General features: G+C 44.2%; 1 protein-coding gene across 2 annotated transcripts in view; it reads right to left on the reverse strand.

Moving 5' to 3' along the window:
- Positions 1 to 27,060, reverse strand: part of LOC308309049 (mannosyl-oligosaccharide 1,2-alpha-mannosidase IA) — a 295,341-nt gene that overhangs the window by 106,186 nt on the left and 162,095 nt on the right. For both annotated transcript variants that reach the window (XM_080754512.1, XM_080754513.1), the window contains exon 3: positions 22,146 to 22,261. In XM_080754512.1, the coding sequence (XP_080610638.1) occupies positions 22,146 to 22,261 (116 nt within the window). The remainder of the gene's footprint in view (positions 1 to 22,145; positions 22,262 to 27,060) is intronic.

The following is a 27,060-nucleotide window of genomic DNA, read 5'->3' on the forward strand; positions in this document are numbered from 1 at the left end:
CCCCCTTTGGCCACTTGGGGTAAGATTGGTTTTAGTGATATTTGGAATAACACTCTACATCTTTGCCAAATGCCATGAATATGTTACTTTGCATACATGATTTAGAGGCAGAAGAATAATTTGCATAAAACTGCAATATTCATTGAATTTATTAAAAAAGCTTGTTTCAATTTTTAAAAAATCCGATCTGACAGATCTTTAGATATTGGTCCAAAGTTCACATAAAAAAGGTTTTGTGCACGTGACGCGAACATTCCAGAATAAAAGCGGGTTTAAGTGTTTTACAAACTGCTCAAAATGGCGGAAAATCTAAGGGCGGAGCTTACTTAACAAACACACAGATGTCTTCCGCTCGAGTCAAAGCACGCGTGTAAGCAAGTTGCATGACTTCAAACGAAACGAGTCATGACTTATGCCCGTTTGAAGTTTGAATTTTCAAACGCTTCGTATAGCGCCCCCCTTTGGCCGATTGGAATAAAATTGGTTTCAGTGATACTTTGACTAACCCTCTACATCTTTGCCAAATGCCATGAACGTGTAACTTTGCATGTATGATTTAGAGGCAGAAGAATAATTTGCATAAAACCGCAATATGTATTGAATTATTAAAAAATAATGTTTCACTTTAAAAGAAATCCGACCAGACAGTTTGACCGTATTGGTCCAAAGTTCATGTGAAAAAAGTTTTGTGCACTTGACGCGAAAATCCCAGGAGGAGATAGATTTTTACTGTTTTTCATATAATTCCAAATTGTGGGAGACCTAAAGGTCAGAGGTCAAAAGTTAGAGGGTAAAAGTTGTTCGGCATGAGGAGACGCATACGTGTATACAGGTTTCATGGCTGGACCTCAAACACAGCATGAGCTATACCTGTTCAAAGTTTGCACTTTCGAAGGCTTCCTACAGCGCCACCATTTGGCCGATTGCTGTAAAAAGTAATAGCACACGTCGCCACTGTAAGCTGAACACATTGATGTTTTTATTTTCATTTTCTCACTAAAGTATGTAGGAGTTGAAAGGAACCGAAGTTTTGAGGAGAACTTGATATGCCTGCCTGCTAGATAAACTAGAAAATGTGCAATTTGGGAAATTGCGAGTGTGGTTGCCCGCCCCGCCCCGGCGCGAGCGGCGGGGATGTGCCTCCGGGACCCCGAGGAAAACTTTTGAGAGGGTTGTTCCCCCTGAAAAACGCATTTTGGCCTGAAACGGTTACGTTTTTCGCATTTGTGGCGCCCCCTAAGGGTCAAAGTGGAAATGCTTTTGGGGATTTGTTGAATTTCCCACCCGCAACTTGTGGTTAAAATTTGGTGTTGACTGGATGTTTCGTTTGTGATTTATGGCTATTTTTGGCAAAACGGGCCCCTCCCGCTAATTTTGGAATCTTGTTACGGACGAACGGTATGGACTATCAACATATCGCTTGAATATATTTAGCGCATGGGTCCAGAGATCATGTGTACCGATTTTTGTGACATTTGGAGGAAAAATGTAGGAAAAGGAGCAAAAAGTGTGTTTTGAAGAAAATTCAAAATGGCGGAAAATCTATCCTGACGCAAATGGGCGTGGCCTATATGGGGAGATGCGTCATGACCCAAGGAATCCAGGGAAAAAATAATTTTAATTTTCCGACCTACGGTTCAAGAGTTATAGGGCAAAACGTAAAGTGGGGTGTTATAGCGCCACCATGTGGCCGAATGATGTAATTATTTTTTAATTAATTCTTAAAATTATTATGAATCTCCTCTCCAAGTTTTGAAACTTTAGACCCTATGGTTTAAGAGAGAGAAAATAATTGAATGTGAGTTTTTGCTATTCCCATTATAAGTCAATGGGGGAAATTAATTCACTAATAAATTCATATCAATTAAACGATACAACCTTTCTCTTAGAAAAATGATAGCACACGATTCCCGATGAAGCCGGTCGATTTGACATATGGCGCGAGTGTGTGGCGCAAAAACTGTGGGCCGTGAAACGCGCCGAAAAAAAGTTTATCCCCCAAAGAATAAAAAACTAGAATTGACAGAGTCAATTTTGACAAGTGTGCCTGCAGCGCGCTAAATGCGCGACCTCGTGCGGCGGTTCGGACCGCGAGACCGTCCGCCGAGTCGTCCGCGTTTCGTCGTGAGAGGGTCGGCCCCCGTGAAAAACGCGTTCTGGCACGAAACGGTTACGTTTCGCGCGTTTGTGACGCCCCCTAGGGGTCGAAGTGGAAATGCTTTTGGGGATTCATTGAGTATGCCACCCCCGACCTGTGGTTGAAATTCAGTGTTGACGCGACCTATTGTTTGTGATTTATGGCTGTCGTTTGCGAAACGGGCCCCTCCCGCTAACTTTGGAAGCACGTTACGAAGGAACGGTACGGACTATCGAAATATCCTTTGACTATGTTTATCGCGTGGCTTCATAGATCATGTGTACCGGTTTTTGTGACATTTGAAGAAAATATGTAGGAAAAGGAGCAAAAAGTGTGTTTTGGAGAAAATTCAAGATGGCGGAAAATCTATCCCTACGCAAATGGGCGTGGCCTATATCGGGACCCTAACCCTAACCCTACATAGACAGATACATAATAATATCTGGAATTTCCATAACACTTTTACAGTTCACTACAGTAAGGCACAGAACGGTACCATAAAAGTACAGTACACTACCATACAGTACAGTACAGAAGACACAGTACACTACAATACAGTAAGGTACAGCACACTACAGTACGGTAAGGTACAGTACAGTACACTACAGCACAGTAAGCTACAGCACAGACAGTACAGAAGATACAGTACACTACAATACAGTAAGGTACAGTACACTACAGCAGAGTAAGGTACAGTACAGTACAGTACAGTACAGTACAGTACAGTACAGTACAGAAGACAGAGTACAATACAGTACGGTACGGTACAGTACAATACAGTGCAGTAAAGTACAGCACAGCTCAATCGCAATGCCTGTGTCTGAAACGCGTTCTGCCACGAAACGGTTACGTTTGGCGCGTTTGTGACGCCCCCTAGGGGTCGAAGTGGAAATGCTTTTGGGGATCTGTTGAGTATGCCACCCCCGACCTGTAGTTGAAATTCAGTGTTGACTCGACCTATTGTTTGTGAGTTAGGGCAATTTTTTGCCAAACGGGCCCCTCCCGCTAACTTTGGAAGCGCGTTACGAACGGACGGTACGAACTATCGAAATATCCTTTGACTATGTTTATCGCGTGGCTTCATAGATCACGTGTACCGGTTTTTAAGACATTTGAAGAAAATATGTAGGAAAAGGAGCAAAAAGTGTGTTTTGGACAAAATTCAAGATGGCGGAAAATCTATCCATACGCAAATGGGCGTGGCCTATATGGGGAGATGCGTCATGACCCAAGGAATCCAGGGAAAAAATAATTTTCATTTTCCGACCTACGGTTCAAGAGTTACGGGGCAAAACGTAAAGTTGGCCGTTATAGCGCCACCATGAGGCCGAGTGATGTAATTATTTTTTGATTAATTCTTACAATCATTATGAACCTCCTCTCCAAGTCTTGAAACTGTAGCCCCTATGGTTTGCGAGAGAAAAATAATTGAATGCGATTCCCATTATAAGTCAATGGGGAAAATTAATTCACTAATAAATTAATATCAATTAAACTATAGAACCTTTCTCTTAGCAACTTGATAGCACACCATTCCCGAGTAAGCCGGTCGATTTGACATATGGCGCGAGTGTGTGGTGCGAAAACTGTGGGAGGAGTAGCGTGCCAAACTTTGGGGAAAAGTATGGACAGACTTAAGTAAATATATAAATAAATATGAGCGATAACAATAAGTCTGCCCATGCTATGCATAGGCACACTTAACTAGAATTGACAGAGTCAATTTTGACAAGTGTGCCTGCAATGCACGACCTTGTGTAGCGGTTTGGACGGTGAGACCATCCGCCAAGTTGTCTGTGTTTCGTTGTGAGAGGGTCCGTCCCCGTGAAAAACGTGTTCCGGCACGAAACGGTTACGTTTTACGCGTTTGTGACGCCCCCTAGGGGTCGAAGTGGAAATGCTTTTGGGGATTGGTTGAGTATGCCACCCCCGACCTGTGGCTGAAATTCAGTGTTGACTCGACCTATTGTTTGTGAGTTAGGGCAATTTTTTGCCATACGGGCCCCTCCCGCTAACTTTGGAAGCGCGTTACGAACGAACGGTACGAACTATCGAAATATCCTTTGACTATGTTTATCGCGTGGCTTCAGAGATCATGTGTACCGGTTTTTAAGACATTTGAAGAAAATATGTAGGAAAAGGAGCAAAAAGTGTGTTTTGGACAAAATTCAAGATGGCGGAAAATCTATCCTGGCGCAAATGGGCGTGGCCTATATGGGGAGATGCGTCATGACCCAAGGAATCCAGGGAAAAAATAATTTTAATTTTCCGACTTACGGTTCAAGAGTTACGGGGCAAAACGTAAAGTTGGCCGTTATAGCGCCACCATGAGGCCGAGTGATGTCATTATTTTTTGATTAATTCTTACAATCATTATGAACCTCCTCTCCAAGTCTTGAAACTGTAGCCCCTATGGTTTGCGAGAAAAAAATAATTGAATGCGATTCCCATTATAAGCCAATGGGGAAAATTAATTAACTAATAAATTAATATCAATTAAACTATAGAACCTTTCTCTTAGCAACTTGATAGCACACCATTCCCGAGTAAGCCGGTCGATTTGACATATGGCGCGAGTGTGTGGTGCAAAAACTGTGGGAGGAGTAGCGTGCCAAACTTTGGGGAAAAGTATGGACAGACTTAAGTAAGTAAATAAATATGAGCGATAACAATAAGTCTGCCCATGCTATGCATAGGCACACTTAATAAATAAAGTTTCCCTAGAACTATAGTGTGTTGCCCTGTTAGGGCAACCACACTAATAATGACAATATCTAAAGTGTGCTCGCCTGTTTACAGGCGAGCCCACAACTAGAGCAAGTTCTCCTTCAAACTTCGGTTTCCTATAACTCCTACATACGTAGTGAGAAAATGAAAATAAAAACATCAATGTGTTCAGTTTACTGTGGCGAAGTGTGCTATTACTTTTTACAGCAATCGGCCAAATGGTGGCGCTGTAGGAAGCCTTCGAAAGTGCGATCTTTGAACAGGTATAGCTCATGCTGTGTTATACATACAGCCATGAGACCTGTATACACTTATGCGTCTCCTCATGCCGAACAACTTTTACCCTCTAACTTTTGACCTCTGACCTTTAGGTCTCCCACAATTCTGAATAATATGAAAAACAGTAAAAATCTATCTCCTCCTGGGTTTTTTTCGTTACGCGCACGAAACCTTTTTCACATGAACTTTGGACCAATACGGTCAAACTGTCTGGTCGGATTTCTTTTAAAGTGAAATATAAATTTTTAATAATTCAATCAATATTGCGGTTTTATGCAAATTATTCTTCGGCCTCTAAATCATACATGCAAAGTTACACGTTCATGGCATTTGGCAAAGATGTGGAGGGTTAGTCAAAGTATCACTGAAACCAATTTTATTCCAATCGGCCAAAGGGGGGCGCTATACGAAGCGTTTGAAAATTCAAACTTCAAACGGGCATAAGTCATGACTCGTTTCGTTTGAAGACATGCAACTTGTTACACGCGTGCTTTGACTCGAGCGGAAGACATCTGTGTCGTTGTTAAGTAAGCTCCGCCCTTCGATTTTCCGCCATTTTGAGCAGTTTGTAAAACGCGTAAACCCGCTTTTATTCTGGAATTTTCGCTCCACGTGCACAAAACTTTTTTTACGTGAACTTTGGACCGATATCTAAAGATCTGTCGGATCGGATTTCTTTAAAATTGAAACATGCTTTTTTAAATAAATTCAATGAATATTGCAGTTTTATGCAAATTATTCTTCTGCCTCTAAATCATACATGCAAAGTAACATGTTCATGGCATTTGGCAAAGATGTAGAGTGTTAGTCCAAATATCACTAAAACCAATCTTACCCCAATTGGCCAAAGGGGGGCGCTATATCATTTTGAGCAGTTTGTGAAACGCTTAAACCCGTTAGGATTTTTTTTGCAATTTGCATGAAACATTCTACACACAATCTAAGGACCTTTATCTAATATGCCTATGAAGTGCATACACACAAAAAAAATAAAAATAATAATGAATATAGCTGCAAGCAGCGATAAAGTGGCCAAAGCCAAAAACACCTCAAATCATGAACACAGCCTGCAATGTGCGTGAAATCTTGCAAGCACATTCCCAATAGGTCAAGGAACAGATACCACCCTTCTTACATTGGCCTGTTATAGCGCCACCAGCGGGTCAACTTTTCCACAACACATTTTTGGAACAATATGGACCGATCTTTGATGTCGGTAACGTCAAAGAGAGCACTGCCTGCGATCTTGACATTTTGTACTTTTATAGCGATTGTTTTCTGGCTTGAAGCGAGCCCACAATTGTTTCGAAGGAACAATATTTTCTAGTTATTTATCTATCAGGCAGGCAATCAGTAGACGGGATCTTCGGTTCCTTTCTACTCCTACATACTTAGTGAGAAAATGAAAATAAAAACATCAATGTGTTCAGTTTACAGTGGCGAAGTGTGCTATTATTTTTTATAGCAATCGGCCAAATGGTGGCGCTGTAGGAAGCCTTCGAAAGTGCGATCTTTGAACAGGTATAGCTCATGCTGTGTTATACATACAGCCATGAAACCTGTATACACTTATGCGTCTCCTCATGCCGAACAACTTTTACCCTCTAACTTTTGACCTCTGACCTTTAGGTCTCCCACAATTCGGAATTATATGAAAAACAGTAAAAATCGATCTCCTCCTGGGATTTTCGCGTCAAGTGCACAAAACCTTTTTCACATGAACTTTGGACCAATACGGTCAAACTGTCTGGTTGGATTTCTTTTAAAGTGAAATATAATTTTTTAATAATTCAATATATATTGCGGTTTTATGCAAATTATTCTTCGGCCTCTAAATCATACATGCAAAGTTACACGTTCATGGCATTTGGCAAAGATGTGGAGGGTTAGTCAAAGTATCACTGAAACCAATTTTATTCCAATCGGCCAAAGGGGGGCGCTATACGAAGCGTCTGAAAATTCAAACTTCAAACGGGCATAAGTCATGACTCGTTTCGTTTGAAGACATGCAACTTGTTACACGCGTGCTTTGACTCAAGCAGAAGACATCTGTGTCGTTGTTAAGTAAGCTCCGCCCTTCGATTTTCCGCCACTTTGAGCAGTTTGTAAAACGCGTAAACCCGCATTTATTCTGGAATTTTCGCGTCACGTGCACAAAACTTTTTTTACGTGAACTTTGGACCGATATCTAAAGATCTGTCAGATCGGATTTCTTTAACATTGAAACATGCTTTTTTAAATAATTCAAACAATATTGCATTTTTATGCAAATTATTCTTCTGCCTCTAAAACATACAAGCAAAGTCACATTTTCATGACAAAATAGTGTAGAGGGTTAGTTCAAATATCACTGAAACCAATCTTACCCCAAATGGCCAAAGGGGGGCGCTATATAATTTTGAGCAGTTTGTAAAACGCTTAAACCCGTTTTTATTCTAGGATTTTTTTTGCAATTTGCATGAAACATTCTACACGCAATCTAAGGACCTTTATCTAACATGCCTATGAAGTGCACACAAAAAAATTATAAAATAATAATAATAAATATAGCTGCAAGCAGCGATAAAGTGTCCAAAGCCAAAAACACCTCAAATCATGAACACAGCCTGGGATGTGCGTGAAATCTTGCAAGCACATTCCCAATAGGTCAAGGAACAGATACCAACCTTCTCACATTGGCCTGTTATAGCGCCACCAGCGGGTCAACTTTTGCACAACACATTTTTGGAACAAAATGGACCAATCTTTGACGTCAGTAACGTCAAAGAGAGCACTGCCTGCGATCTTGACATTTTGTGCTTTTATAGCCATTGTTTTCTGGCTTGAAGCGAGCCCACAATTGTTTCGAAGGAACAATATTTTTCTAGTTACTTTTGAACTACTAAACATCAAAAAATGTAATCCCATTTATACAAGTCTAAATACATGTTTTTTTCTACAGTTGTAGGCATGACCTTTGACTACAGATTACAGAGAACTTGCCAAATAGAGCAGTGGTTCTCAAAGTGGAGTCCAGGGTCCCTCAAGGTTCCTTGATGAAGTTCCAAATGGACCCTTACAGGTCTTTGACTCTGAGAGCATACAAATGGAACCAAATAGATTTCATTCCTTTTCTATGCTCTCAGAGTTATGGGGATCCTTGAAAAATAAGCACCCATTTGACATTCTTCCAGTGTAGGTGGGGAGCTTTCTATCTTCTTCCTCAAAATCTGAGCCAGCTGTGTGTCATGAATCCCACAAACCTTGTGGTCCAATATGCAAAGTAGCCTCTTGCTGAAGCCTGAACCCCCTTTGCTTTGTGCAGCAGTGGTGGGTAGCGCGTGAGGAATGTGATAATTGCATATTTGAATATTCATGCATCCAGAATTTCTAAATTAAGGAGAAGGTCTTCCAGCTCCTTTTCAGAAGTTGTTTTGACTTTTGCGAAAACTAAGTTAAACAACATATTAATCTGCATTTTTACATCCGATATAAAATATTGCCTAAAGGCTAGGTGGGCGGGCGGACAGAAGGCAGGCGTTACAAACGTATGAATGCACAAACCTGGGAGGCATGCCACAGGTGCACCATTGCTCCAATCTGCACCAAAAATCCTGTTCAGGGGTCTGCCATGGCAATAGTCACACAAAAAATAACGCACAGCAGTATTTCAGCAGTGTCAAACATTTCAAATGGCACTCATTTGTTGACCATTGCTCTAATTAGTGCAATATAGGAATTAATTTGAAGGCTGCGTAGCGGGCAGAACATCTATTACTTTAAAAAGTGCCTTGGCGTGACATTAAAGCTGAGAACCTGGACTTATTTCAGTGAAAAAAAATACTCTCTCTACTCTTCCAATAACAAAGGTGGAACCCGGTGTCAGAGAGAACATCCACAGTTCTGGTTGACAATGTCAATAAAGTTATTTGAAGCCATGTCCTAGGTCATGAAGAAATTGTAATAATTGTTTCGTTTAAAATGTATTCATTAACACACAGGGTTCATTAACACACAGTGTGCCTATCCCAAACTTAAGTTGGATATAATGTTTCCTATTGTAAACTGTAGCGTGCGGACTGTGCTGTGGCACCCAGCACTGAAGCAAAAACTCAAATCCCCATAATCCAACGGGAGAAAACGGAATCGAGAAGTGTAACCACCGTTGGAAGCAATGGAATGATCTGCCGGACAATGGCTTTATTTCGGAATCTATCTCCAGATCGCGTTCTTGATTAAAACTAGCCCTTCTCTACGAACCATAACAAAAGCACGGATGGCCGCGGTTATACTTTTTTCGTTACCGGGTGAGAGAAAAGACAAATCTCTGTTTGTCCAAATGTAATCGGATTACATCCGGGACCAGCGCTGCGTTCATGGAACCTCGAAGATCAGGTAAAAAACACTGGAAAAACCCTGCCAGAAGCTACCGAATTAATTAATGATATACCTGGCAAGTGGCAACCACTGTGTTAAAATAAGTTCCAGGTTGAAACTCCCCAGCGTCTCAGCTTTCCTGCATAGCATCCCTGTCCTGTTTATTGAGACTTTTTATTACATATGCCAGCATCTGCTCTCCCCACGAAGCCTCAAGGGTAAGGAAATATGACATGCGCTGTGACAGATAAATGCAGCTCCTCCCCGCAGTCTCTTGACGACGCCCACGAGAGACGCGGCGTTGGCTGCGAGTCTCAATTGAGAGGCAGTTAATGGAATTAAAGGGCAGGGTGTGCTAATTATGCAGTCACTTGAGCTGTCCCTGTTAGGCACAGGGAGGTTGTTGTTGCGGATCTGGAATTATATAACCAGTGTACTGTACTAAAGACCTGGGAACCATGATTGAAGTAGGCGTCTTCTATCTATCATCCGACTCAAATTACAATGTCATAACTGTAACGTTGTTAAGACGCCGCTTCTCTGAGATTTCACAAAGGACAAATACAGTAAGTTGTCTTTAACACATGCTTAATTGCTACCCACAGTTCTCCTCTGCATATACAGTATACTCATGGGCCCTCTGATGGGATGGTGCAGTTAATTCTCCAGCGATCCTACCAGCCTCATTGATATGCTGCTGGTACAGTAGCTTGACAAAGATATTAAGCTACTGCATTCATGAATTATTTTGCTGCTTTAAAAGTCAACATGATAGACCGACAAATATCAACCTCAAAGTCTTTATTAAACATTTTCCATTATGCCTAACGTATTTATGCACCGGTGTCTTGCACTAGCTCAGTCAATAGAGCACTCACCTTCGGACCAAAAGGTTCTGGGTTTGATCCCAAGCTCCGCCAAGTCAGAGTATGAGTAGCACGGCTTGGCTGTGGCCAATCGTGTGGTAAAGACTGGAAGCTGATGGTAGGTGTTGCAATCCACCTCAGAAACCGATCTCCCAGGGGTCTAGAACCACACCAGTGTTTGGCTATCCTATGAAATCCAGGCACGTTTCTTTTTCGGATTATAAAAGGAAACCGTATTTGATTAAGAGACGTTCACTGTAGGAAATCATTCAAACGGCAGTGGAACACATTCCCAGAAGGACTGTTTAACTTTACTGGGAAGCTGCTGTTCTTCTAGTAAGCTGTCTGTCTAGTGTAAAGTAACAAAGTACATTTGAAAACTTTAGTTACTAGTAACTAATTATTTGAAAATAGCCGCTGTACATGCAACGTGTTGTGAGCTTGTCAATCTGCTATTTTCAAACATTTGGTACAGTACTTTTACTTTACATTTTTGATGCCAACACTTTGATACTTTTACTCAAGTCAATTTTGAATTACGGACTCTTACTTGTATCAGAGTATCTATATATTGCAGTATTGATACATTTACTTAACTAGAGAATGTAAGTACTTTTTCTGTCTGTAGCTGTAATCCTGTATGTAATGACACTGATGTTTTGCTGTCCGTCTATCGCTGGCTGCTGCTCATTGTTGAGGGGGTCTGCAGCCAGGTAAAGATTTCTAACCCCGCATACTTTGACCTATACAACTTTCACTGAGGCAGACAAGATCCAAGTACTGTAAGTTAGTCTACTCCTTTTTAAATTAAATATGGACCTTCCTATGCTGCCTGAACTGAATGACCAGAATACATTTGAGCTAGACAAGCACTGCGAGTGACCTGGGAAGCACCAACAAAAAAATGCTAAATGGCACTTCTACCACTTCTTATTCAGGCTTTATGTCAAGAAATCTCAAGAAGACTTAAAAACATTGGGCGGGAACTTTGTCTCTGTAATTGGCTTCGCTACCAGAGAGGGCCTGTTTGATCTGCTGAGACTGAGTCTGTCTCAGCCTAGCCTCGGGATCCAGGCATTTCAAGAAGAAAAGCCTGGGCTAGCCCCCCTGTAACTGTGGTTTACAACATTTTAATTGTATATCAAATATATGTAGCCGTTCAGATATCTTATTTTACATCAGTATTGTTCATGTGAACTGGCTTATCCATTATAATTACTAGAAATTCGCGGCCGCTCCATTCCTAGGACTTCGCGCCCTCCGGGCGCTCAGGCAGGACTGCTCTATATTTGATCAACATAAGGGTTAGTCTGCACTACACTGTCCCTGCCACCAGGGGACACAGTAGGCCTACTACACTCATAAGTACACTGCACCGTGGAACTATTTGTAAGTCTGTGTTTCGGCCGGAAGGTTTATAATGGACGTACTATGATGTAATTCGCGTCATAGCATTAAATTATTGTTTTGTTTAATTGTACATCGTGCAAGTACAATACGTTCAGGGAAAGCAGCTAGGAATGTAGGGGGGAAATGCAGCGATGTATGTGTGAAAGGAGGAATCTGTAGAAGCAGTGGTGTGAGAGTCTATCAATGACATGCTTAAACAACACCAGGAGCTGGCCTGTCAATTAGTAGTGAAGATAAAATGGCTATGATTTATCATTCGTTTTCCACCGCGGATCACTTCCTCATTTACTCAAAGCAGACAGCAGCAGGAGTCATGTCCCCCTCCGCGTCCATTCCAGACGCCGGAGGACCCGGTGAGATTCGCAGGGGGCATAGAATGTCCGCGTTAGGCGAGACTTTTAGCCAAGCTACATCAGGCTTTAACATAATGGATTGCTTTTGTTGCGGTTTCAAAGTCAAGCAACTAAATTGTTCGCATCCATGTTATCCTCTTTAGCGGGCAGGTACAGACTGGTACCTACCCGCTACTGGGCCCTAATGCAGTGGTTCTCAACCTGTGGGTCGGGACCCTCAGGGGGGTCCCCAAATTATTTTGGGGGGTCCCCAGATGATTAACTTAATGTGCAACATTGTTTTCTCTCTCAACAGTAAACAAACTAACTTAAAGTTTAAGTGTATAGAGGGTATCTGCACATTTCTAAAGTGACAATTTAAGGACTTTTTAACACCTCTAAAATGACAAAATAAACATATTGTCAAATATTAGAGGCAGAAATTGTGAAAATAGCCGTGTGAGCATGTAGATCGGCTATTTTCACAATATAACTATGTTATACAAGATGTAACGCCTCAACTCTTAGTGCTCGTCAGGGTGGGGGGGGGGGGGGGTCCCCAATTAAAATCTGGTTATTTTGGGGATCGCGGCCTGAAAAGGTTGAGAACCAGTGCCCTAATGTACACTTTGCTTCCTAGTTAGAAGATAGAGCTTAAAGTATGACTTAAAACAGTCCTCTCTGTAGGTCCTGTCCTTCTTCCACCCCGATGAATGTCATGGAGTAGCTGTCATCATGCCCTGAGTGACAGGCTTGTTCAGCTGAATAACCAGTTGCTCTGCTGCGTAAATGACTGCTTTTGTTAACGCTGTGAATGTAATTAAGAAGGAAGCGGCTTAGGCGGCTCGAGCGTTTCCATCAGCGTTGCCTGCGTTCCATCTTGAATATTAGATGGCAGGACCACATCACCAACGACGGAATCCCGGAGAGAGCTCAACTACCCAGCATAGAATGCACCCTGCTGCTACGTCAGCTGTGCTGTACTGGGAATGTTTCACGCATGGAGGACGCCCAGCTGCACAGTGAGCTGTGTCAGGGTAAGACAGAAGTGGACCCCGGGAACGCTTCAGCGACTGGTTCAAAATATCAAGTCACTGTTGCAGGCATGGATGCCCGTGGTGTAAAGTAACTAAGTACATTTACTTAAGTAATGTACTTAAGTACAACTTTGAGATATTTGTACTTTACTTGAGTATTTCCAATACTTTTACTTCTACTCCACTACATCTTGGATCCAAATATTGCACTTTTACTTCACTACATTTATTAGAAAACTTTTGTTAGTTACTTTGCAGGTATAAATTATAATATTAAAAAACAAACATAAACCACTTTAGCCCTATTTTATACCTTGGCTATTTGAAAATAGACGATCTACAGGCTCACAACGCGTCGCATCATGACGCGCTGTGATCTTGTAGATCTGCTATTTTCAAACATTTTCTACTTTTACTTTTGATACTTGATGTACATTTTGATACCAACACTTTCATACTTTTACTCAAGTACATTTTGAATTCTGGACTTTTACTTGTAACAGAGTATTTCTATATTGCAGTATTGATACTTTTACTTAAGTAAAATATGTGAGTACTTTTTCCAACACTGATGGATGCTAAAATCTGGGAGCCCGGGGCTGCTGACAAAATAAAATCTGCAGGAAACAATGCAGCTTTTAAGCTCAATAACATCACGCAGATTGCTGCAAAGCACAAATGTACTCCTCCAAAGCGTGCCAAGTCTGCCTAGTACCCTACAGCATGTGGTTCCCAAAATTCTACATCACAACGACCTTGTGGATCTTCTATTTTCACTACTACTATACTTCACTACTATCTTTTTATTTATGACGTTTTTTTGAACAAATATTTAGTTAAAAATTGGTCCACGACCCAAACATGGGTCCCGAACCACTGTTTGCCCCATCAGGTCAGGAGTTCAAGTGCAGCAGATGCCAATAGAGGCTCGTATGGAAATCAACAAGTACATGCCTCAAAGCAAAAGGACCTATGATCCTTCGCAAATGAAGATCATAATCATTGACTTAAGAGTATTGCTTATTTGCATGATTATTTTGTATAAGCAAATTGTGTTCATGTGTACAGTTTTTACTGTGTTTACTGTGTGTGTGTGTATGTGTGTGTGTGTGTGTGTGTGTGTGTGTGTGTGTGTGTGTGTGTGCGTGCGTGCGTGCGTCCGTCCGTCCGTCCGTGCGTGCGTGCGTGCGTGCGTGCGTGCGTGCGTGCGTGTGTGCGTGCGTGCGTGCGTGTGTGCGTGCGCATATTGTATGTGGCTGCTTTGTAATCTGAAGCCCTAGCTGGTGCTCATGGGTTTCTCCATTTTACCAAATAAACTTAATTAATAAATAAAAATATGCCAGACTAAAACCCAGTTACGGAAACTGGCTTTAGGAACGTGGAATGTCACCTCTCTGGCGGGGAAGGAGCTGGAGCTGGTGGAAGAGGTTGAGCGTTTCCGGCTAGATATAGTCGGCCTCACCTCGACACATAGCTCCGGCTCCGGAACCCAAGTCCTTGAGAGTGGTTGGACCCTCTCCTTTGCTGGAGTTGCTCCGGGTGAGAGGCGGAGGGCTGGGGTGGGCTTTCTTATAGCCCCTAGGCTCTCTGCCTGTACGTTGGGGTTTACCCCAGTGGACGAAAGGGTTGCTTCCCTGCGCCTTCGGGTTGGGGAACGGGTCCTGACTGTTGTTTGCGCGTATGCGCCAAACGGCAGTACAGAGTACCCACCCTTTTTGGAGTCCTTGGGACGGGTACTTGATAGTGCCCCGACTGGGGACTCCATTGTCCTACTGGGGGATTTCAACGCTCACGTGGGCAACGACAGCGTGACCTGGAGGGGCGTGATTGGGAGGAACGGCCTGCCCGTTCTGAACCCGAGTGGTGTTCAGTTATTGGACTTCTGTGCTAGTCGCAGTTTGTCCATAACTAACACCTTGTTCAAACATAAGGCTGTCCACTTGTGCACGTGGCACCAGGACAGCCGAGGCCGGAAGTCAATGATCGACTTTGTAGTCGTATCATCTGACCTACGGCCGTATGTTCTGGACACTCGGGTGAAGAGAGGAGCAGAGCTGTCAACTGATCACCACCTGGTGGTGAGCTGGATCAGATGGCAGGGGAGGACGCCGCGCAGACCTGGCAGACCCAAACGAGTAGTGAGGGTCTGCTGGGAACGCCTGGTGGAAGAACCTGTCCGGACGGTCTTCAACTCACACCTCCGGCAGAGCTTCGACCGCGTCCAGGGGGTGGAGGGGGACATTGAGGCCGAGTGGGCCGTGTTCCGCTCCGCTATTGCTGAGGCGGCTGTCGCGAGCTGTGGCCGCAAGGTTGCCGGTGCCAGTCGTGGCGGCAATCCCCGAACCCGCTGGTGGACACCAGCGGTAAGGGATGCTGTCAGGCTGAAAAAGGAGGCCTACAGGGCGTGGCTGTCGTGTGGGTCTCTAGATTCAGCTGATTGGTACCGACGGGCCAAGCGGTGTGCAGCCGCGGCAGTCGCAAAAGCAAAAACTCGGGCGTGGGAGGAGTTCGGTGAGGCCATGGAGGAAGACTATCGAACGGCTCCGAAAAGGTTCTGGAGTACCATCCGGCGCCTCAGGGGGGGGAGGCGGCAACTTGCCCACACTGTGTACAGTGGGGGCGGGGAGCTGCTGACCTCAACTGAGGAGATAGTCGGGCGGTGGAAGGAATACTTTGAGGAGCTCCTCAATCCCACCAGCACGCATTCTGTGGAGGAAACAGAGCCGAGGGGCTTGGGGCTGGGTTGTCCAATCTCCGGGGTGGAAGTTTCAGAGGTGCTGAAGCAGCTCCGCGGAGGCGGAGCCCCGGGGGTGGATGAGATCCGCCCTGGGTATCTCAAGGCTCTGGATGTTGTAGGGCTGTCTTGGTTGACACGTCTCTGCAACATTGCGTGGACATCGGGGGCAGTGCCTTTGGAGTGGCAAACCGGGGTGGTGGTACCCATCTTTAAGAAGGGGGACCAGAGGGTGTGCTCCAACTACAGGGGGATCACACTCCTCAGCCTCCCCGGTAAGGTCTTCGCGAAGGTACTGGAGAGGAGGGTCCGGTCGATAGTTGAACCTCGGATCGAGGAGGAGCAATGTGGTTTTCGTCCTGGCCGTGGAACCATGGACCATCTCTTTACCCTCTCTGGGGTGCTAGAGGGGGCATGGGAGTTTGCCCAACCAGTCCACATGTGTTTTGTGGATTTGGAAAAGGCTTACGACCGTGTCCCCCGAGGTATCCTGTGGGGGGTGCTCCAGGAGTATGGGGTTGATGGCGCGTTGCTAAGGGCCATTCAATCCCTGTACCGAAGGAGTGTGAGTCTGGTCCGTGTAGCCGGCAGTAAGTCGGACCTGTTTCCGGTGGGAGTTGGACTCCGCCAAGGCTGCCCTTTGTCACCGGTTCTGTTCATAATTTTTATGGACAGAATTTCTAGGCGCAGCCGGGGGGCGGAGGGTGTCGAGTTCGGTGGCGGGAGGATCTCATCCCTGCTTTTTGCGGATGATGTGATCCTCTTTGCTGCTTCGAGCAACGACCTCCAGCTCTCCCTGGGGCGGTTCGCCGCCGAGTGTGAAGCGGCCGGGATGAGGATCAGCACCTCCAAGTCCGAGGCTATGGTTCTCAGCCGGAAAAGGGTGGAGTGCCCACTCCAGGTCGGGGAGGTGGCCCTGCTTCAAGTGGAGGAGTTCAAGTACCTCGGGATCTTGTTCACGAGTGATGGAAGGAGGGAGCGGGAGATTGACAGGCGGATCGGGGCAGCGTCCGCAGTAATGCGGACGCTGCACCGGTCCGTTGTGGTGAAAAGAGAGCTGAGCCGCAAGGCGAAGCTCTCGATTTACCGGTCAGTCTACGTCCCAATCCTCACCTATGGTCATGAGCTTTGGGTAATGACCGAAAGAATGAGGTCGCGAGTACAAGCGGCCGAAATGAGTTTCCTCCGCAGGGTGTCTGGGCTAAGCCTTAGAGATAGGGTGAGGAACTCAGACATCCGGGAGGGACTCGGAGTAGAGCCGCTGCTCCTACACGTCGAGAGGAGCCAGTTGAGGTGGGTCGGGCATCTGGTTAGGATGCCTCCCGGACGCTTCCCTGGGGAAGTGTTTCGGGCACGTCCAACCGGGAGGAGACCTCGGGGTCGACCCAGAACACGCTGGAGAGATTATATCTCTCAGCTGGCCTGGGAACGCCTCGGGATCCCCCCGGAGGAGCTGGTGGAAGTGGCTGGGGAGAGGACTGTCTGGGCTTCCCTGCTGAGGATACTGCCCCCGCGACCCGGACCCTGACCGGAAAAGCGGAAGAAGACGAGTACGAGTACGAGTAAAACCAAAACTGTGACTGGTTGCAAATGCTTGAATTAATAGGCAGATTTATTTTTTGGAAAAAGATGACGAAAGCTAAAGCAAAAAATGTTTCCACCACGATTTGTATGAATAATTAAACCTGGGAGAAACAAACAACAAAACAAACATATCTGGTCTTTACAAGTGGTTTTGTATTAAAGGTACGGAGGAGAGCATTTTCACTCCAATTTAACCCTTGGAGATAATGATCGGGGCGCTGGCGTGCGCGCAAGCTCTTTTTCTTTGCCATCTCAAGATCCATGATAAAGTGCTGTGTAAATCTGTGCAAATCTGTGGCAGGTGTCTTTGCGATGGTGACAAGGTGGCTGTTTGTCAGCGGCCGCCATTACTGTCTAACTGTGCCCTGGGCTCTGGGGGCTGCCAGAGCCAGGAGATACAGCCTCGCCCGGCATCAATACTAATCTGCATTTACACACCAAGGGACAGACTGGCTGCAGGGGGAGGGAGAGACAGTTTGTGTCTGCACTTGTGCGTGTTCGTGTGAGACTGTGTTAATTTCGTCTGCTAAAACTGTGAGGAAAATGTTCTAAATAAAAACTAAGCTATGATGACCAAAACTATGACTAAATATACTGACAACAAAGACCAAAGGACTAGTGGAGAAGAGATCCAGTAGAACTCATCTAATAGACAAGCCATTTTATGTTTGCTTGCGCTCCGGTGTTGCGCTCTGAAAATAGCAGATCTGCAAGCTCACAACGTATTACAGATTGGCTTTTTTCAGCATGCAAACAAGTGTGAAATCAGGCATTACGAGTATGACGCCATTAAGGCCCGGCCAAATATTTTTTTCAAAATAAACTGTAGATTTAGTTGACAGATGACAAAAATATTACTTAAACTGCTGGTGGGTGTATGTGAGTGTCTCTCTCTCTCTCTCTCTCTCTCTCTCTCTCTCTCTCTCTCTCTCTCTCTCTCTCTCTCTCTATGTACAGTAGATATATGTATATGAGATGAGTTTGATAAGAAGACGTCTGCATGGAAATATTCCCTGGTCATATATTTTTGTGGATATGAGGAGGATGAAGGGAAGTTAGTTCCCTTTGATGTGATGTGAAATTAGCACACACATGCATTCTATACAGCCTGGAGACCGGCAGTGTTCAAGATGATGCGATGGTAGCGATAGTGAACGCCGCAGGGTAAAGACTCATCATAAACACAGAGACAGTGTGCTTTGGCGTCGCAACCCAGGAGCTGAAAGCCTGCCGAGTGAATACTGTACATGACTGCAGCAGTTTGCCAGGAAACAGGCACATGCACACAATAGATATCAAAGGGGGCTTGAGCCCCTGCCCTTTTATCCATCTGCAAAAAAGTGCCCTCTCCAGACCATGAATGCATACTATGGTGAAAGAAATGCAAATGCCCTCTTTCCATGCCATACGGCAGCATTCAAGAAATTGCCATGTCCAAACTCTCAGGAACTTGAATGCAAGAATTGAATGAAAGAATTGAAATACTCAAGTCAAGTACAAATATCTAAAAATTGTACTTAAGTACATTAATTAAAGGACAACTTTGTTTTTTTACAACAAGGGTTCATATTTTAGATTGTAATTAGAGAAAAGAAAAAGTGAGTGTTAAAATGTTTTCATTTGCTTCGTTCTATTGTTTTATCGTGTTTACCGAGCTAAAATGTGGGGCATGCGTAAATATGTTGTTTTAGACACAATAAGCCAGCAGTTTCTTTTTATTGCTATTTGCAGTAACACTTCTAGCCCCCATAAGTCACATCCAACCATGAAAGGTTGCGTTGTATCTTGGGAATTATATTCTGTGTAAAAAATAAGAATCTCTAAAACAATAGAAAGAAGTAAATGAAATCAATTTAACACTCATTTTTTATATTCTTTAATTACAATCTAAAATATGAACCCTTGTTGTAAAAAACTAAAGTTGTCCTTTAAGTTAATGTACTTAGTTACTTCACCACTGGCTAAGAAACATCAATTCACATAAAATTCTGTACGTTGGCGGAAGGCATACTCATACTGTAGTTACAAAGCCATGGTTTTCAGAGGAGAGGAACGTTTCCCAAGGCGGCGATTTGAAATGGTTGGAGGGGTTTTTGGTGTTGCATTAAACAACATTCTGTTCGCAAACAACTCGCCACAAATCTCAAAGGACAATTTGTCAAGGCAGGTGGTGAATGCTTCAATAGTCTGGCAACCACACATTGCATAACAGTGACAACCCACTTTTCGAACAGCTACATTTCCAAAAGTAAAGTGATTCTTTAGTATTCATTTACTGCAACTTTACTGCAACTTTACAACTGACGCGGTTGTCATTTTCACGGCCACCGCCGTCGTCTACAGTAAATAGCAAATGTATTTGCGTCCATCTCTGTGGCTGTGAGCCTTTAAACAATGTAATGTATTCTCAGGCAAATTGTTGGTGCAGAGTTATCTTTAAGTAGATTAATTAAAGTCAGAAGCGATTGCACCTTACACCAGCTCAGACCTTGTGTAAAGTCCGGTATAGTCCCCCAGCATAGTATTTTTCCCAGCTATTTAAAGAGAAGATAAATTATGTAGATTGACTTATATAGGCAACTTTTTGCAACCATGAACACTCTGCCATCAAGATCCATCTGAACTCAACACATCACTCATGTTCAACATAGATAGATGACATACTGAGAGTCTCAGCATTGAGGTTCAGATAATACTTAATGATCGGCGCCAGATTATCCATTGCCAGCCACTTTTAAGGAAATGGAAGACGACAATCTGCTCTAATTCACACCCATGAAATGAAGTAACATACCCCCAAAGCTTTAGACGCCAACCTTGCGCTAATAAAATAAAATGTATTAATAAAATGTGATAAGAATATGGCTTATAATATTATTTAAACCCAACCTGGAAGTAAGTGTTGCACTGGGTTCCCACCTTTCCTAAATAATGTTTGTACTGGGTTTAAGATAAAGTAAGAAAATAAGCTCTGTAGCAAATAAAGGCTCATGATATTCCCATAATTGTTTGTTTTTCCAACAAGGTAATTATTATCAGCTTAAAAATGCTTTCAAACATCACAATTTCATAGAACAAAACGTTGTTTTTTCTGCATGAATCAAAAACCATTATGGTAAAAAAGCATTGCAGCTGGCAAGGGAACCCATTGCCACTGGACTACACTCTATCATGTTGACATACCCACAATGCCAAAGTCAAGTTTGGACGTGATGTGTAATTCCAAACTATTGTGAAAGCACATGGCTTTTCGCAAGTTGGCCAGAAAAGTGTTCGCTCAATGAGGACCTCGCCACAAACGCTGTCAAACTGGAGGAGCTCCACTCGACTCGCTTACTATAGGAAGCACAAAAGTCTGGCGGAGGCTGGCCTTGTTGGCAAGCTATAGCTCACTCCTCACATAACGTCCAAATTAGTCTCCCCCCCCCCCCCCCCAACCAAAAAATAAAAAGACAAAAAGAAAGTCCATTATTATAGAATCACTCAATGAAGGGGTCAGGACCTCAACTCATCTCTTCTCTACTTCAATTTCTCTACTTTCCACCCCTCCCTTCCCCTCTCTGGCCGTCTCTGTCTCAGCCTGAGATGCTCTCTTTGTTCCCCTCTCTCTCTCTCCCTCTCTCTGACCCTGTTTTTTTTCGTCCCCCTGTCTCTATTTCTGTCTCGCTGTCTCTGTGTCTCTCTCCTCTTTCTCCCTCCGTGACTCCTCTGTCCGTCTCATTTCCCACCACGTGGAGACCGCCGAGAAAAAAGGCAAAGAATCCCATCTCACAGAGACAAAAGCAGCCACACAGGAAGCTTTTCACTCACTTTGGAATGTACCCAGCTTTTGGCAAAGTCTCAGTCTCACTGGATGCAGCGTGCATGGGCACAGTCAGGGGCGTCACAAGGGGTAGGAAAGTGGGACTGAGTTACCAGGGCCCAAGGTGGAGGGGGCCCTAGTAACTTTAGCTATTGAAAAATAGCAGATATACAAGCTCACAGCGCGGCACCGAGTGCCGCGCTGCGAGCTTGTAGATCTGCTATTTTTGTAAAGTCGTGAAAATGTGTGCAAATCTTTGAATATATGTATTTTTTTATGCGAACATTTGTAACTCAAATTTTGCTTCTGGGGTGTCCCTGGAACTAAATATTTTTAGATGGGGGTCCGTGGCTAAATACATTTAATTTTGGGGGTCCTTCACATGAAAAAGTTTGAGCATCACTGAAATGGAAACATAAGTTTCTTGTGCATATTTTCACAAATTTTCAAAAATAGCAGATCTACAAGCTCGCAGCGCGGCACTGTGAGCTTGTCTATCTGCTATTTTTCAATAGTTAACATTCATGGGGGGCCCACAGTGAATCCTTGTACCCAGGGCCCAGAATTTGGTGTGACGCCCCTGGGCACAGTGCACAATAGCACAGCTCAAAATCAGCCCAGCACGTTAGGGCTACCAGCAGGAACTCTATTATGCAAACCCAGCAGAGTCTCTGTTGACAGCGTGACTATGGCCGCTGCAGGTCACCTCATAGTCAGCCCAGTGAATGTACAGTCAGCAGACAGTGTGAGTTTGTGAAATCTCCGCAGGGTGCAATTATATTTTTTTGGGGGGGGGGAAACACTGAGTGGGTGTGGGATCAGAAGGAACAGAAGAAAATGTCCAATTAGGTGCGGGGGAGAGTCAGCTTGCATCATCTTACCGTGTTCAGGTCTAGACTGGTCTGCACCCACTCCTTGGCGTCGTTGTATTCATCCATCAGTCCCATGATGTACAGCGTGTCCAGGGAGTCAATGATGGAGGCTCCTCGTAGGCCACCTGCAAAACACACACAAGTTAACGCATGGGTCAGTTGCATAATGTTGTCAAACTAGAAATGCTGTTCCTACGAAACAGTGTGGGCTCGCTCGTAAAGAAAAGAAAAACTCTTAATCAAATAAATTGTTGTTTTTCCTTAAAGCTATACTGTGTAAGTTGCTCAACTGGTGGTCTGTAGCAGTATAGCAAACCGCGGTCGCGTTTGCTTTTTTCGTCCGTTTTTCGCTCGCGGACCGGGCCGTCAGACCACCGCGTCCGCCTCGCCTCGCCGAGACGCTTTCAATGAGGTCTCCCGTGTCCTTCTACGAGCAGCGGTTGGAGAGTTACATGCTAGACTCCTTCAGTGTAAACACTGCAGTGTACTTCCCGAAGGCGTGTTTCCTAAACCCACCAGAGAGCCTGGCAGTGTATGTTCTGCGCTGGGATTGGCCGGCAGTGTATAACCCTCGCTGTGATTGGCCGGTAGTGTGATGACGCAATTTTTTCCGCGAAAACCGGTCCCGGGCAGGGATCATAGAAAACATATAAAGAGAAGGCTTTAGAAGCTGAAAATAACGGAGTGGGGGTTCTAAAACTTTAGCGATTTAACAGCTAGGACCATTTTAAGATTTGTTTTATAAAAAAAGTTACATGGTACAACTTTAATTTCTTATGTTTAAAAAAAATGTTAAATGGTGTTACATGTATGGGCACAAATATCTACCCTTTGGCTCATTGGCACCTCAATTGCAAGTGTGGTTGCCAATATGACATATTCTGCAGCGTGCTAACTGTCAACACCACTCCCAGATGTTTTTCCGCCAATTTCCAATTGCACCTCATTGGCTTAGGGCCCTGCCTTTGTACTGTTGTGGCGGAACTTGGTAAATAAATAATGAAGATAACATAGTGTTCTCGCCTTTCAGGCGAGCCCAACATTATAGACCAAAGAACTGCTTGCAGCCATTTTGCTTTAACGTCAAACAGGAGGGTGAGAGAAACCCCACCCTGTGTCTGGGTATCAAGTGGATCAGTTGCATAATGATTACATTGTTTAAAGGGCCAGAGAGAACATGTGTGTCTTTAGTCTGGATTTTAAAAGGCACATTCGCCTTTTAGCTTGGTGTGCGTAATGTCATGTGCATGAGAAGTGTGGCACAGTGGTTCTCAAACTTGTTAATTTCAAGGACCCCCATAACTCTATGTAACATTGAGTGTTTCCAGTGAGCCAACATGCACAATACCAGCAGCATGACTCTGTTTGACCAAAATGCAACAAATCCTTATAGTATAATTGGTAAGACCTAAGGACGAGGAGTTAAAAGTACAAATGTATTGATATCCAAACACAGTACCAAACCTAAAAGTATAAAAAGGTTTTCAAAATGTATAAACATCTTAGATCTACATAAGCTCAGGACACGTTGCACATTTTGAGCTTGTTACTCAAAAGGTTACTTTACACCACTGTGACTATTATGAGTAGCTCTTGAACTGCTATATGTGGAGTGCAGTAGGTAGATAAGACCCACACACAGCTTTCAAGTGTGCTCTCCATTACTGGAATCTGAAAACATCAAAGTGCCTCAAATGATGAAGAGTCTAACTTCTGTGGGGATACTAAAGCTAGAGATATTAATGGCACAAATGAAAAACATCTTTATTTGAGATAGAATCATAATGATAATAATAATGATGATAATCATCATCATCATCATCATCATCATCATCATCATCATCATCATCACCATCAATCATCATCATCAATCACACAATCAAGTATTTAAGGAATCAAACACTGGTGTATGTAATCCTTTGTCAAATACATTTGTTCTGATCTTCAGATCTTTCAGCATGGTGTGTGTGTGCGTGCGTGCGTGCGTGCGTGCGTGCGTGCGTGCGTGCGTGTTTGTTCGTGCATGAATGCACGTGTGCGAGTGTGTGCGTGTTTGTGTAGCCTTCTTGTGTCTCTGTGTGTGTCTGTGTGCGCACATCTCCTTCAAGTGACTCATTACGTTAAATGCACTTCATTTGGAGCTATTCAATTCCCTTGCCTCATCTCAGATGAGCTGTGTTCAGACGCTTTTATTCCATCCCAGTGGCCTTATGTAAAAATGAATGGCCTATTTCATCCTCATATGAGCAAATAATATGCAAACTTGGCTGTGCCTAATAGGTGCATCTCTGCACAAAGGCAGCTCTCCTTAATGAATTACAAAGACGAGGGGCAAATTACCATTTGGAAGTTTAATAACAGGGAGTGATGACAAAGTGGGACTGTATGAATCAAACTCCTGCAGGACTTGTGAAGTAGACAAATGCTACGTATCAGAAACCCATGCTAAGCCAGCAGGTTGAAGTAGAGAACTGAAAAACACCTTTGTGATCCAACTTTCAACGCAACCAAATGTCTGGTGCGGTATCAGGCTGCACCGCCATGATGTAACCGCAAGCAACCTGGCACTTCAAAGTATCCAATTCCTATGAGGGATAAAAAGAAATTGACACTCACACACATGCAAATTGCATCCTTTGGGCAACCAACCAGGAGTCCTTTGGGCAACCAAACACAGATGAAACAAAGAATCATCAGAATGCTGTGGAGCGCAGGGGTAATTTTACATCTCTTATTTTGTTCTTTCAAGTTCCATTGCTCTCTTTCTATTTGACAAAAAGCTGCCAGTTTGATCACGCCGTGCAGTTTGGTGGACGGCTGACGTCTGTCTGATGTGTTCTGGGAAGATGAGCCCGAACATCAAACACTCAAAATCATCAAGTTTCATTTCTCATTCCTGTGTTTTCTCAAGCGTATTGTTTATGTATTCACTTCCTGTCCTTATAAAGCAGCCCCCCTGCCCTCCCCCCCCCCTGTACACCTGCACATCCACAGCGCAGTTGATGAGGTCAGCCGGGAGGTCAGAGGCAGCCTTGGACAGGTGTTAAAGTTCACACGGAACAAGGGTCAAAAATTTCCACTACTGCAGTTTATTAAACCACAGTACCATTATGCTAGTCTGGCTCCAGCCCATAGACCCCGCCCACTCTCAGAGAGGACTGCCTCTCTTGGTCTGGTGTTGTAATTTGAACCTATAGCTTTCTTCAGTACCAGGATGTATTATCCAATGAGAGTCGGAGGGTCTAACAACAAGCAAATCAGGGACCGTCAAAGCCTTGAACATGTTTGACGAAGTGTAGTTGTTACAGACTCAGCTGACAGCCAGTGCCGCCAGTGTGGACTCTGGGGGGAAGAGAGGACTGACTGATCGACCGCATCCAGTCTGATTCCTATGTTAATTTGAGCTGTTGACACTTGGACGTTATTTTAATCTTTGATATGTTAACAGTCCCTCGTCTGAAACGGCAGATGTGAATGGTGTCTGATCGATACGCGACGCGAGCACTCATTCTCGTGTGTACGCACGTTATGTATGTGCAGCTCAAACAAGCATGCACAGGAAGGTCTGTGTACTTTTTGATAGTTTGTTTTGGGATTTAATCTTAAGAACAACAGTACAGAGTATGTACATAATCACTCTGAACACAGTGCTGTGCACTGCAGACTCTCCCGCACACAGAAACAGCCGTGCAAGGGTCCGTCAGTCAAACACCAGCCCCTCCCACCAATCCCTTCCCCTTCCCCTAATCGCTTACAATGGAGCCAATGTCAGACTCAATCTTCAGGAAGCTTAGTCTGACATCAGGTTACCATTATGCTTGACTTATCCTCTGTTGTATGATGGGTGTCCAGTGCCATAAATAGCTGCTCTACGAGCTCATAACGCGACGCATCACCTTCTCACATCGCATGGTCGTACGACTAAGCATAAATCAGGCTTTACTGTAATGGTGTGTGGGCAAAACATTGGCCCAAGCCTTCTATACAGTATCTCAAAAATGTCTCTCATAATGAATACCTATCAGCACAGACGTACTCTTCTCACTACTTTATTCCCCGGACAAATGGCTCTATGCCTACAGACCCAAAGAGGGTGCAGCTACACTCCATTAGCACCTCTCCTGATGGTAAAGTCATTAATGGGGTTAGCGTCAACTTGCTAAACATCTCCCCTCCTCGTCTAGCCCCCTTGGTCCAGCTACTCAACTTCAGCTGAGCTTAGCCTGACGGCCGTTTCACCTCACACGCAGAGAGAGGACAATGTTAGCCCGGAGCCTGGTATACCGTGTGTGAACACCACCAGAACGATTTGCTCACGTTGTTAACACATCAGTATGCACACATGTACACTCAGCATGACTTTCTTTTCATGCCACAGAGAAAAAAATATGTTCAATTCCTCCACAGTGCCTCCGGCATGGACGGGCGCTCCAATGAACACAACTGGCCATGTTGGCAGGTGCACGGGAACGAAGCCCACAAGGGCGTCCTCTGTTGCTGCACTAGCGACGCTTGCTGGTTGGTCTGGGCACCTGTCAGGTTGCCTAAGAGGGATGGCATTAAGAGGGATAGCTTTACACCTTCCTGCTGAAACTCCTCGCTGTCAGGTGAAAAGAAGTGGCTGGGGACTCCATGTGTATCAGGGGACATCATGTGGTTGTCTACACCCCCCCCAAAGACCAAGAGTACGGGACAGTACTGAGACTACAGTATACAGAAATGGAGGCAATTGCCAAAGAATAAATTGGGGAAGAAATGAAAAACAACTGAAACACTGTCAGCCAATATGAAGCTGGCCTAGTTTGAATAGCAAAGCAAATTACTTTTATTTTGCCCAATGTGCAGCCCTGTCTCCATTTGATGACAAATGGCATGGGCTGGGGACCGAGAGGAGGGGCGTAATCAGATAGCTAATGCCCCTTGG

The sequence above is a fragment of the Nannobrachium achirus genome (genome assembly GCF_963921795.1).
Source record: "Nannobrachium achirus genome assembly, chromosome: 2".
NCBI classification, from domain to species: domain Eukaryota; kingdom Metazoa; phylum Chordata; class Actinopteri; order Myctophiformes; family Myctophidae; genus Nannobrachium; species Nannobrachium achirus.